General features: G+C 36.2%; 1 protein-coding gene across 1 annotated transcript in view; it reads right to left on the minus strand.

The window, feature by feature from the left end:
- The window catches only part of RANBP17 (RAN binding protein 17), a 159,015-nt gene extending 145,877 nt beyond the window's left edge, over nucleotides 1–13,138 (minus strand). Inside the window, exons 1-9 of the mRNA XM_014948252.1 lie at nucleotides 12,990–13,138; nucleotides 11,874–11,964; nucleotides 10,362–10,528; nucleotides 6,973–7,038; nucleotides 6,339–6,443; nucleotides 3,446–3,611; nucleotides 1,712–1,785; nucleotides 1,025–1,144; nucleotides 623–769 (exon numbers count right to left, since the gene is read on the minus strand). Of these exons, the coding sequence (XP_014803738.1) occupies nucleotides 623–769; nucleotides 1,025–1,144; nucleotides 1,712–1,785; nucleotides 3,446–3,611; nucleotides 6,339–6,443; nucleotides 6,973–7,038; nucleotides 10,362–10,528; nucleotides 11,874–11,964; nucleotides 12,990–13,073 (1,020 nt within the window). The 5' untranslated portion in view covers nucleotides 13,074–13,138. The remainder of the gene's footprint in view (nucleotides 1–622; nucleotides 770–1,024; nucleotides 1,145–1,711; nucleotides 1,786–3,445; nucleotides 3,612–6,338; nucleotides 6,444–6,972; nucleotides 7,039–10,361; nucleotides 10,529–11,873; nucleotides 11,965–12,989) is intronic.
- Between the last annotated feature and the right edge of the window lie 777 nt (nucleotides 13,139–13,915).

Genomic DNA, 13,915 nt, shown 5'->3' on the forward strand with positions numbered 1-13,915 from the left:
ATTACTCAAGCAGTGTCCACACCTTTGCTGTGTTTCAAAAATAAATCTGTACAATTTTTAACAGTGTGAGAATCCTGAGCCTGTGATATGTGCCCTTTTCATACAGATGTGGGTCCCTTAAAAATTTAGACATTATTCCATGTAGCTTCTGAATCTAGCTCAGATGGGAACTTTGTTCTCAGCAGCTCAGCATATAGGCAACCATGTGTGTATGTACATATACATATATGCATGAAAGTAGAACTCAAGAATCTAGTCAGTGTAGGCACTTCAAAGCTTACAAGGGAGCAGAGAGGTAAGTATTTTAGGGTTGGATAAAGGGTTTAGTTTGCCGAGTATCTTTTTTGAGCGTGAAAGCTAAGGCTGGAGGATTAAAATCCATCTATCTCCTACTTTAGTTGTCTTTTTCTTCTCTAAATCTGCTCCCATTACAAAATTCCATAGGAAGAGTGGGAACCAGTTCTGAAGAATTTAGAAATCTGAGTTACATCACTGACAAAATACATTTTTACATAATAACAAGCCTCACCACTTCCTCAAAAAACACTAAAACCAGGATCAGTCCTGGTTCTTTGTCATTCAAGAGTTAAAGAAAAGAGAATACTTCTGTATATGTTCTTACCTGCAGGCTAGTAATAGTAAAATTTGCTATAAGTTGGATGACTTCAGGGTAATCTTTCACTACTACTAGCTCTCCCAGTTGATAGTTTGTCTTTAGCCGAGCCAAAAACCGACAGAATTCATGGTAATTACCCGGATCAGATAAACCCTAAATTTGAAGAAGCAAATTTTTAAAGGTTAACAGCTTAATCTAATAGAAATTTTATGAGCGTCATTGCTAATTGGGTGACAATTTTAACTGCATAGGGTTTTTTGCTTTGCTTTGAATAGAAAATCAAAGCAAACAGATGTCTGGCTGAAAGTGAGTTTGATAGATTCAGTAAAATAACAAAGACTGTAACTGGAAAAACAAATCCACAGCTGTTTTGGTCTTTCAAAGAAATACAATAAAAAAAAAAGATACCTGTGGATTTTCAAGTATTTGTTTCACTCCTTTGATGAGATTACCAAGATATTTGGCACGTTCTGGGTTGCTGAATAAAGACCTCCTTGTAGAAGCAAACTGAACTAAACAAGAAAGTGCCTGAAGAATAAAAAAAATACTGTAAGATTAAAAAAAATTAAACTTTCAGAATAAGCATCTTGATGTTCAGTGCAATCCAACCCACTGCTGTCTGCAGGACATTCTGTGTGATCTATGTGATCATTGAACACAACAACAAAAACTTTCAGAATAAGCATCTCGATGTTCAGTGCAATCCAACCCACTGCTGTCTGCAGGACATTCTTTGGCTGAAGATTATTTTTGCAGCAATATCTATGTGATCATTGAACACAAACATGGCTCAGTTTTAAGATTCCATTTTAAAACAGATTTCACTTCATCAAAATAACTGGGGGGATGTTTGCAATGTGGCTCAGTAGTGTTGAACTGGAGGAGGAGGGATTTGAATGCTTTCAGATTCAGAAATGAAAACTGGGGCTGAAGTTCAAAGAAAAGACATTGTGACCGGGCACTGAGCCAGGGGAGTCATAACCTGCTAATGCAGAGAGTAAAACAAGAGTAAAACAAGGTCTTTTGGATAAAGCATAGATGTATAAAGACTATTTTCTGTAATTACTTGAGTGTAAATCACTGTGTGTCACTTACTAACTGAGACAGCATTGGTGGAAGGGAATGATACAAATCAAAAAACAGGTCCAAGGTCTCTGGCTCCAGGAAGACTACAGAAAAAGAGAAATTGGTTTTATCACTCTCTGCAAACAGTAATTATCTTTATTTTACTAGAATCATCATCTTTTTAACAAAATAAGACTAAGACATCACTGTAGTTGAGAACAAACTATGAATACGTGCACTAATTAGTTCATTGTACATTATTAAACAAAGCATTATTCTTTTTTTACGTGGTTTAATCTATCTTATAGCTCATAAAGCACGCTTCCCTTAAACTGCAGATGATGCAATACTTTGTCAGTTGCTTACAAAATGCTGGTCTGTAACAGGTGTAGGTAAACTAATTTCTTCAGGTTACTACTGTAGCACACTAAGACAAGACAGGTTCCACATAAAAAGGATTAGTTTAGTCTATATTTAAAGAAAGGCAAGTTTTTAATAAAAGTTCCACAGACTATCCTGAAATCTACAGACTGATAAACAGAAAATAATACTTGTAAACACTGAGTTACCTATTCACTGTGGAATCACATCAAATGAACTATAACCTCACACTGTTTTATGAAGAGGTAACAACAGGGTACAAAAAGTTCACCAATAATTCGTAATTAAGTAATCCCACAAATTAAGCAACATTTCAGAGTTGTTCGATTTATAAGCATTATTTTATATGTAGATTAGTGTAAAATAAAATATCACATAACCATGATTCATTTCCTTAGGCACTCTTTGTGTTTTACAACTAAAGGGAGATCCCTCCATGGGCAATTTAATCTAAACTAAAATCTTGGGAAAACCTATCCCCTTCTCCTTCCTAGGGGATCTTGGGAAATTATTGTCTCTTGCCCAAATTCAGCCTTTTGTCAGTATTCCCCTGCTCGACATATATTATTGCTTTTCATCCCTCACACTGCAATTAGAGGCTACCGGACGTTAATGGAGAAGGAACGGAGTTGTGCATGGAAACTGAAGAACAATACCACTGAAATTGGGAGGAACACCAAACACTACAGAGTGTCATGCTATACATGTAAGCCAAATTTAAACCTCCTTTCTCGGGTACAGGAAACTATGTAGTTGCTTTAGCTAGACGTAACAGACTTCCAATCAGGCCCATTAGTTTGCCAAGAAGGCAAATTAGCCTACAAGGAGCTCCACGCTGCTAGTGCTAAACCGCGTCCATTACCCAAGGTAATTTCATTAAAGCAAGCATTGACATATTTCTACCAGACTGCCATCTGCACTGCGTAAGCCCCGCAAGTCAAACCTCTAGAGTCTAAGAACCAAGATGCAACCCTTCTGCTGCCTTCATTAAGAAGCTCACACACTACAGCAAACAAGCACGCTAAAAAAAAATTCAGTTTTCTCATCGGAAAGAAGGCAAGAGAAAACAGACATGCTATAAATGCTGTACCTCTTCAAGTTGTTCATATGTGAGGATGAGAATAGTACTCAATGTCTAATTAGAATAATTTGATTTACTGTGAATATCTTTGTTTTAGACTACATTTATTATTTCTGCCTGTAAAAATAAAAATAGCAGAAGTATGACAGAAGTAGCAGAAGGGGTTTACCAATAACTCACCAGCAAAATACTCTACTTCACATTAAAAATCATTTTCTATTTGCAAGTATTGTGATGAAAGAAGTTATACAATCCACTGGGTACAGACTTCAGACTTACTAACAGTTATGATCCATTCTTACTTGTTCTCCAGTTTGTTGGAATCTGTACAGTACATAAGTCATCTGCAGATTCATCAGCTGAATTTCCAATGAAATCAAAGTTAAGACAGTTTAATACAAGCTTCAAAAGATGCATGGCCAGATTTTGCTGCCGTTGGTCCTGAAGGGTTAAAGGTTTTGCCAAGAGCTAAGGAAAAAAAAATCCCATTAGGTCACCTGCACAGAACATGCTTTAAAAACAACTTTGAAAAGGAAAATGTTTGCATAGAAAAATGCAAAGTTCAGAGCAGGAGAACACATACTAAGAGAATAATAAATCCTTCAACAGTAAAAGGTATAGTCTTTCCTTGAAGGCAAGTAGAAAGTCATTATTACCACCTCAGAGACATCTTCCACATCAAGCTAAAGCTTACAGGTTTATAAATAATTTTTAAAAGCTTGGTGAAATAATCCCTTTGCATGAAATAACTTCTAGGTAAAACTCTGCATGTCAGTGATACCGGCTGTTAAAACAGTGCTAACATTCACTGCAAAAACTAAACTGTAAGGGTTCATGTTTTTTCTCTTTCAGTTGCTCCAGACCAGTATGGAATATATGTCATATACATCATATGGTTAAAAATTATCTCAACAATTGCATATTTTTCAGTTTGATGTCCAGGCTGCTAAACAGTAGGAGTTTCACAGTGTGCATACTCAAAGACTGTTCCTTTGGTGTGTCTAGAAAAACCTGGCATTAAGCAACAATGAGATGAAGAGGCTGTAATCTGTATTGACAACACCTGTACAAATACAGCTGTCAGCGTCTCCACTGCTTTATAACCCCTGTAGCATCAGAATAAAGAGGTACTTTGTAAGCAAAACAAGCTGTTGGGATCTGGATGTCTAAACACACTGTGAGTAAAAACACATTTATATCTACCCCCTTCTGTAATTATAATAATTTAAATAACATTTTATCTTAACAAAATTAGATCACATCTCTCAAATTTATTAACAAAAAGTTTTTAAATTTAGATAAGAATTATAATTAACTGTGTGTCATCAGGTGCCCCATTATCTTGATAGTAACTGTTGCGCCACATTAGAATTGACATTAAATTATGAATCAGATAAGAAATTATAATTAACTGTGTGTCATCAGATTCCCCATTATCTTGATAGTAACTGTTGTGCCACATTAGAATTGACATTAAATTATGAATTTGGCTTTGAAACCAACATTGAATTTCTGTATGTCTTCTATAAACATAACCTGTTTTGCCACCAATCCTCTCCATAAGTTTTAAACTCACAGAATTACTTCAGTGATTCCACATTCATTAGGTGAGTGTATTTTTCAATGTATTATAGAAATACTTCTAAAACCAGCTTATTTGGCTTTGAAACCAACATTGAATTTCTGTATGTCTTCTATAAACATAACCTGTTTTGCCACCAATCCTCTCCGTAAGTTTTAAACTCATAGAATTACTTTAGTGATTCTACATTCATTAGGTGAGTGTATTTTTCAGTGTATTATAGAAATACTTCTAAAACCAGCTTCCTATACTAAACTTAGCATTATAAATACACCAATTATAATTATATTTCTGTCTGGAAATCTGTGTGATGTCACTCAGACAAACTTTTCAACGTACAAGAGGCTAAAAAAGTACCTGTAGACCATCTGAACTTGCAGAACGCTAGGCAGTGGCTGCCACAGGATACAGGCTGTCACAAACACATTTATTGTTTTGATGTGTAATGGAATTTACTATGTCTAAGAAGATTCTTCCAAAAATACTGAGTTCTTATTTTAAGTTAGATATGATTTCTCCATTAACATGCAATTCCAACACTGTGTACATTAGCAGGGCATTCCCTCTTCAGAGGTGAGGGCTTAAACATTATGCTCTATATAGTTAAAAAACCACATTGCTTGTCACCTGAACACTGGTAGCAGACCAGGAATCCTTTAAACATATTGCCAATGTGAGGTAAAACATGTCAGACTGAAAACATGCTGTGAAAGAAATTTAAGCAAACACAGTTTATCTCATTTTTTTACCTCAGTCCTGAGAATTTTAGCTTTAGCCAAAAAAGTCATTGCTACCACTATCTACTGACCCACTGTGATGGCATCTGTGTTTGAATCCTGCGTCCAAATTTCAACACCCAATTCGTTGGGGTTTTCAGAAAAATTGGACAACCCAGCACTCCCAAATAAGTCAAAGAACGGAAATTAACCAACATTTGAAAAATAAGCTGCTCTCAAAAGCAAAGAGTAGCTTGAGCAACCAGAACAGTACCTCACAGTGCCCATTCCACTGCTATGGAAGGCCTTGATCAGCACAAAGCGGGAAGGGCATATTCCAGCTTGGATCTTGGTTCACTCTACCTGGCCCTGAGAGACCAACCTCTGTTCTTCACCATCTCCTGAGAAGGCTCACAAGAGGCTCCAGCCTAAATTACCCCAAAATGTTACACAGAGGATAAGGGAACTCCCTTGGCCAGATTTGACTGCGCTGCCATATCACAAGATAGAGAATTTGCCTTTCTGCTTGGTCGCCCCTAGTTTAATTAAATAATTCTTTTAGTAAATACTGAGATGGTAGGCCCAGCAAAACTGAGACACAATTAAATTAAGAAAAACATCAAAAAAGAAGACCAGCTCAAAATTTAGACAGTTCATCCTTTACGGCAAGATACAGAGAGAGATGGCACAGACAGAAAGACACAGAGAGAGAGCACAAGAGACATTAAGGGGTGAAGACTAGAATTTTTGTCTTTGAGCGTTTTTTGGGAATTTAGCCTTAATTGGGTGCCATGTAATCCACTTAAGTACAGAATTCATCATCTCAGAAAACATTAAGGACTCAAACTGGGACAATTATGATGTCAACAGTTTAGGTTCAGTTATAAAGAGCCTCACCTCCTTCAAAAGGGAGCACGCAAGCATCAGTATGTCCTTCAGGAAGGTGTCACGGAATGAGGTAGCTATTTTACGATGTTTTGCTGAGGGCCTTGAATAATCAACCTAAAAAAAGTTAGGACAGAATAAACAACGCTCCCTTCTTTGCTAAAACGAGATGATAGTTATATCTGGCAGATTAATTATTTGACACTAGAAATTAAAATTATGGTCCAGCACTAGACATAGGTCTTGACAGTTTCCTGAAGTGCCACCTTTTTTTCCTTCAAGGTTGTCTCCTTCTCTGGATGGAAAGGTCTGAGGCACTTCCTCACGTTAAGGCGTAGGCAAAAGTAGATCATTAGCAGAAATACAACTGGAAAAGTTGGTAATTCACTTTGCTTTACTAGTTCTAGTGACCACGATGAGAGAAAATTTACCTGTAGCCAATATGGTGTGTCTGGCAGTGGTAGAGCCCCTGCACTATTTCTTGTCTCTCTATATATTGGTGAGGAGAGGTAGGTGTGTTAATCCCGTCATGTCCAAGAAATGTTTCTCCCAACCAATTTTACAAAGAGCAGAGACATTCAACCCACTGCTTTATCAGCAATACATACATCCCTTGCAGAAGGAAAGAAAAAACAAACATGCTTACTAGATTCATTTCCTGAGTCAGTTCTGAGAGAATCATTACTCCTATTATACAATGGTCCACAGTGCCCTACAGAAAAAAACAGACATGATTGCTCAAACATCACACCATGCATTTAATATTTTCCAACATTTGTAGAATCACGAGGAATTTTTAGACTAAGATATCCTAAGTTGTTTAGAAGACTTTCAACTAGACCTTCAAACTCCCTAATTAGCTCTGAAAAGAAAACACCCTCATCATAAATTTTAAGAATTGTGTGATAATAAAAACCCATCTCAAAATAGAGTCTAAGTAACCACAATCTAGAAAGACACTATTACACACTTCTCAAAGGTCTGGACAGTATTCTAGAACTGGTAAGGCAAGCTGCACAAAATTCAAACCATTAAAAAAATTAAACCGTGGATGGATGACAGGGCACTCAGAGAAAAAAAAAAAACAAGTTTTGGAATACTGCCTATCAAAAGAAACTCATTCTCTTCCTTCCACATTAGTATACAACGCACTGGTTTGAAGTGAATAGTTATTTCATCTCTGAGAACTTGTGTCTAAAAAAGTGAGGCAGTAGGTGTCAAATATTCACATCTGAGGGTAAAATCTCATCACCAGTATTTCAGTTCCTCAGAATGTTTCAAAATTTAAATACAGCACAGAATTTTGCATTTAATTAATAAAATTTAGCTGTCTTCACTGAGCTACTACAAAGCATTTACAGAAAAATTAAATCTGCTTTTTTAAAACCAACTAAAATTAACTGCACTTAGGCCTTGCCACTGAGTTGGGGGAAGATCTCTACGCCTACTTTCACAGCTGCAGTTCCCAGCCTCAGCCCCCCGGTGTCCAAAAAGCAATGCCATCCTTGCCAAAATTTTCCTGAGATTTGTCACAACCACACTCATTATCTTCCCACCTCTGAAGGTCACCCAAAGTTCAGCTAACAAAGAATCTGGCTGCTTACCAAGGGGCCTAAATTTCCACTGTCATCTATTTTGTGTTATCACTTAGACCAAAGCAAATCTAAAGTGAAAATTGCAGAGAACTCTCAGGCAAATATTAGATTGTTACCCTATCTGCATTCAGTGAGATTAAACATCTTACACTGTAATTTGAACACGACTTTCTTTTATGTTTCAAATTCTTAAAATAGTTCTGTATGAATGTTCCTCAGCTCAGACAAACCTACAGAAATGGAAAATGCAACCTCCCCTTTTCCACAGGTGTGACAAGCTGTGTGGTGATTTATGAAGGGGCTGGGAACAGAACAGACCTCGCGGCTCAGCCCCTTCTCTGCATTAAATCACACATTCACACTGGATGAACTTCAATCTGCAACGCTAATGCCTATGTATCTGAAAGTACCATATGAGAATTATTAACATATTAGTATTGTTCAGGGATTATTTTTTCAATTTTTCTATAAAATTTAATTCACAGCAGATCTACGGCTTAATTTTCTTTTCTACACAATTCTTAATTTAACTAAAGAAATCTCTTAAGAAGCTAAATTTTGTATTTAAATCTCTATTTTTAATGAACTACACACTGAAGAGTCACACTGCAATCATTTTAATAATAAATGCAAAATCCAATTACAGTACATTCATAAAAATAACTGCAAAATGGTGGAGAAACATACTTGAGTTTGTTTTTAATAAACAGGATATTGCAGCTTATCTGTTATTAGACATTCCCAATATAACTCCAAAAGTACATTAGCTTGAACAGTATTATAAACAAAGTAAAACTGAAAAACAAATGAGGAACTCAGTGCAAAGAACATAACAAACTGTAGCTTCCTATTTTCTTGCTGAATTGCCAAGATCACCAACACGTACATACATAATGGATCATTTCAGAAGTAAATCTCCAAATAGCTGAATTTTTCTGATTATTTTTTCCTCTAAATAAGGAGGCTTTAGGTTCACACAGACACTCAGAAAGATTAATCTGAATTAAGTTTTTAAGCAGCTTAGCTATCTCCCAGAAAACTTTTAAAGAACCTTTTTATACACGTTAAATGTATAAAATAACCAAGCCTGGCTAATAAGCCATGACTTTGATGACTTTTCCAAACTTATTTCCCAGAAGACACTGTACATCTTCTATCTTTAGCTCCTGTGTCTGACAGGAGCACTTACTCTACATTTGATGTGTAAATCTGCATAGTGAGCAGTCCATCATGAATGACTGCACTCTGACTTTAGGAAAAATTATTTCCATTTTTCAAACACTACGTACCAAGATCACCTGTAATGCATCTTTGTAACAGTGACCAATGCAGTAGGGGAACTGGAAATCATATGGAAAGAAATGTAAAACAGGAACATTCCTGCCTCGTCCAATTACTGGAGAGGGAATGTGAGTGATCTTTCCTCCCAAACCTCCCCATATCCCTACCTAGAATGTTTGTGATATGTTAAATACATATGCTAAAATAGGTGAAGTTATAAAAACACTTGAAATTTATTATCTATCTCCCTATATTGTACACCACAATCCTCAGAGAGACAGAATGTCTTGTCATTTATTCTTTCACTCCTCTTTACACATACGGAGAGAGAACATACATACATGCAGGTATCTAAGCTCCCATGCACATAAATATCAATCACCAGTTTCCAATAAAGTGAAAAAGGAATGGGGCAACCAAGAACCAGCACCATATAATAAATACATACAATGTCTTCCAATTTTGCATGCTATCGTTCTATCTTTGCACAAGCTTTCCTCAGTATATAGTGAATTCTGATAAAAATTAAAGTGCTGGTAAAGTCCCACTGCTTACACAGAAAAGCAACAGTGTAAGACTGTAACAGTGAACACTCCAACAAATAGTTCATGAAGGGTTTTTATCAACCCTCCATGACAGGCACTTGAATAAAAAATACATTTGAACTAGTTCTAGAACTGAACAGTTGCGCACAATTTTAGCAGTCATTATTACAAGAATCAAAATCACATTAATGCTGTAAAACATTTGACAGCCTTACTGCTCAGATGGTGCAGTACCCATGTTTCTAACCAGGTGACACTATCAGAAATGTATCTCCACATCCATTGAAAAAAATTATGGTATTAAATAGAATGGATTGACAAGAGGGGCTTGAAAAAGCACTTGGGAAAGTGCTTTGGAAAAAGAAAACCAACGAAAGAACCATGACAGCATATGAATACCATGAGGCATCAAAACCCACAGCCTCACACAAGCATCAAACCCGCCCTGGTTCTTCACTGCAGGACAATCTTCTGTTTTAAGCAGTGCTCTTCACACTTTTCCCACCCAAGTGTGTATAACAACCAAGTGACATAACATGCCAATCACTAAAAAGGTCCAAAGAGGTCCAAACAGAAAAAACAAAAATTGTCAGAAGTGAGCAATTGTTTCCTACCTGCAAAAATTTTTTTACATCAGCAATAATGTCTCTGAAGATGAGCTGATCTTTTAGTACCTCAAACCATCCTAATTTTGTAATTTTTGCGATGACTTGAACGAGAGCTTGGATGACAAAAGGAGCCAGTTTGGGTTGAGATGCTACGTAGTTCAGAATGTAATTTCCTGTAAAGAAGCATTTTAAAATCAGCAACACATCTTCCACAAAGAAAATTAATTAAATGGTTCTTGTAGAAACTTAAGGTGAGGATTTTTAAATAAAACTATATTCTTATGGTTAGTACAATAACTGTAAATTATGTTAAATCATTAAATACAGCTAAACATTTAGGAACACAAGGCACATGGCATACATGATCAGTATTCTAGGACACATATGACAATAGTTTGTGAATTCAGAGAACTCTGGTAGGTAAAACAGCAATTTTTCATTATGGTCCCATATATTGGGCACTGATTATCTCACTATGTAACAGCAGCTCTCATGGCCAATTCAAAATACACAGACGTTTATTCAGGTAAGAGTCCCTGCTGATTGTTCTCAACTCAATCCAGAACATCCCTTTGGGTAACACACATTGCAGCTGCAGAAATTCCTCCCTAACTAGAAGGAAATTAACCTGTTCCAAAAGCTGTTAAAATGTATAAAATTAAACCTGATTAAAGTTAATTTTTATCTAAAAGAAGACTGAAATCTTTTACCAGAAGCAGTGGATTCTCAGCCATGCCTTTCAGAGTGCTACTATCCAAAGAACTGATACAACAGGGCAGATTTTCTAGAAATCCATATCGAATCATATGCTCCTTGTGCAAAGCCTTTCACCACTAAAGCCCTAACACATATAGCTTGCTCTTTTAGGATATAGCAATGACTTGAACAAAGATGCTAAAAAGCAAAGAAAATTCTGTAGGGTCTTAACCCTGCAAGTAAGAACCTGACCTGGCGTGACTTTCAGCTGATCATGAGCAACGCTATCTGTGAGTGACCGGCGGGTGTACTAGGAATATCTGCAACAGTCATCCTTTATAAAAGTGAATTAAACCTCTTTCGCATCTCATGGGATAAATAGGCTACCTTGAAAACTTAGTATTTTTTAAAAATATGAACTAATCTGAACTAACATATTTATTTATTTTAATTTTGAAACTAGGAAATGTTATTTGTGTCATCATTTACAAAAGTGAATTAAATCTCTTTTGCATCTCATGGGATAAACAGTCTATCTTAAAAACTTAGTATTTTTAAAAAATATGAAGTAATCTGAACTAACACAGTTTCTTTTAATTTTGAAACTAGGAAATGTTATTTGTGAGCTAATTGCAGAGAAATGATGAAAGATCTCACAATCACCTTTACATTAACTGTCTCACAGTGACTACCTTATGAATAACAGGCTTGGGAAATGGGGAGAACTAGAGAAAAAACAAACTATCCACTGAATTGTTACCGTGCTAACCCGGTTTTAGATCCAACTACTATAATGAACTTTTAACCACAAGCATTACTTACGAATGTCAATCCTTTGTTCAATAGGTAATGGAGATGCCCTGCTTACAAGCTTAGATAGGCAGGTTGCTGCTAGAAGCTGAGCATAGGACGTCTACAAAAACACATCAAAAGATATTATTCAGAAAAAGGCTTATTAAAGGGACAAGTCAAAATCCGATAAATAATACATAATCCAGATCAGTTATCAGGTTCTGGTTACATTTGTTAAATATACCAAAAATTTCAGAAGATGTATTTTAGTAATACCTTTGTTCCATTATAAATAAACATAAATTACAAAACACTAATGAAATAGACCTAAAAATATCATCTCTTTTGAAGTAAACCATTCACCTAAAAGTAATCTCACTATTTAGTGGAGTTCTTCAGTTTTGCAACCTGTTTTTAAAACACTTGATAATTTAGAATCATGAGATAATTATCATGGTTCCAGCCCTGAATTAAAGATCTTTTTAAATGTGTTTCCTCTTTTTCTTAAGTCTCTCTTCTTGAATTATTTGAAAAACACATCAAGAATTATACTGGACTATCAAGTCAGAATCAACCCCCCCGATCACTTTATCTAGAGTTAACCATGAAATTAAACACCAAAGATTAAACTCAATAATGCCAACAGTACAGTTTAAACTAACAGACAACAGGTAAGCAGTTTAAGGATTTTTAATTAATACCTTTTTTTCATTGTAGCTTATATCTGGAAATAAGAAGAAGGTGATGTTCAAACACCAGGTTATACCACACTGTGTCCAGACACTGCTCTATAGAAGACATAACCCCTAATTACAACCCTTCTGAAATTACTGCAACTGAAAGCTAAGATGCTTTCCCTTTTTGTCCATGACATCTCTAATGCAAGGTCACTTCTACAAAAACCATTTCCAAATGAAAAAAAAATAATCTAGAATCATTTATGAAACAGAATATGTACCAAAAATCATAGAACACCAGGTTGGAAGGAACTGCAAAGATCATCTGATCCAACCTTTCTTGGCAAAAAAAAAAAAAAAGCATTTTGTCTTTATTGTACTGACATGGTAATGGCCCATGACCAAGAAACCTATGTGAGCTTCCACCAGCATGACTGCATTTATGGTAAGACACCTTTCAGATACTTACCGTTCCTTGTTCTAACAGCAGCTGGCATTGGGTAAGACATTCCGGGCTATCAATAAGCTCCAAGAGTACCTTCTCAGCTTGCATTCGCTGGGCTAGATCAGTTCCTTCATACAGGTGGTTACATAGTACTTCTAGTTCTGCCAGACTCTGTGAGGAAAGAACACAATTGAAACTCCCATGAAGACTTTTCAACCATGTAAGATTTCTGTAAGTGTTTATAAACCTGGACACTATACCCAGAACATGAACTGTTACCTGTGCTAAGCTTTCCAGTTCATTCACATTTAAATAGGAGGCCTTCTGAGACAAGAAGCCAAAAATAATTCTGAAAATTAAGTTGCCATTTCTTACTCTCTCAGCTACTAAAGTATTTTTAATATGATTCAATCCATCTGTTTTTCCTGAGTCTTCAGATTCAAAGTCCAAAGCTTTTCCAAAGAGAGATGAAAAGAAGAACAGTGAACAGTTCTGAGATATGCTACTTAGAAAACTTGTGGCAAATTTCACCTTAAAAGCTGTAATTACTCATCAAATTACTAAACCTGGAAAAAAATAGCACTGTCTATATCTGTTGATGCATATATCAGTGAAAGATGGGTATATTCAGAAGCTATCATAGCAACAGAAGAGCTAAAATTCCCCTCCACCTAGAAGGTGAAAAAGTTCTCTTTGGTAAGAGGGTGTGGGGGTAACATCCCTCTCCTGTGTGAGGGACAGGGTTTATATCTACTAGTCGATGTCTCACAGGAGAGATGAGCCCTTCGAGCACATTTTGCAATCATTACACAAACAGAAGTTTTAGCATCCATCCCAAAGCCTGTGTAATTCTTGCCAAGAACCAGCCACCTCATTAGCAGGTACCCAGTAAATATTTCATGACTTGAGCGTGGCCCAGAGAGAGGAGGAAAAGAGAAACCTGCACTATT

This window comes from Calidris pugnax, unplaced genomic scaffold, assembly GCF_001431845.1.
Source record: "Calidris pugnax isolate Ruff unplaced genomic scaffold, ASM143184v1 scaffold27, whole genome shotgun sequence".
NCBI lineage: Eukaryota > Metazoa > Chordata > Aves > Charadriiformes > Scolopacidae > Calidris > Calidris pugnax.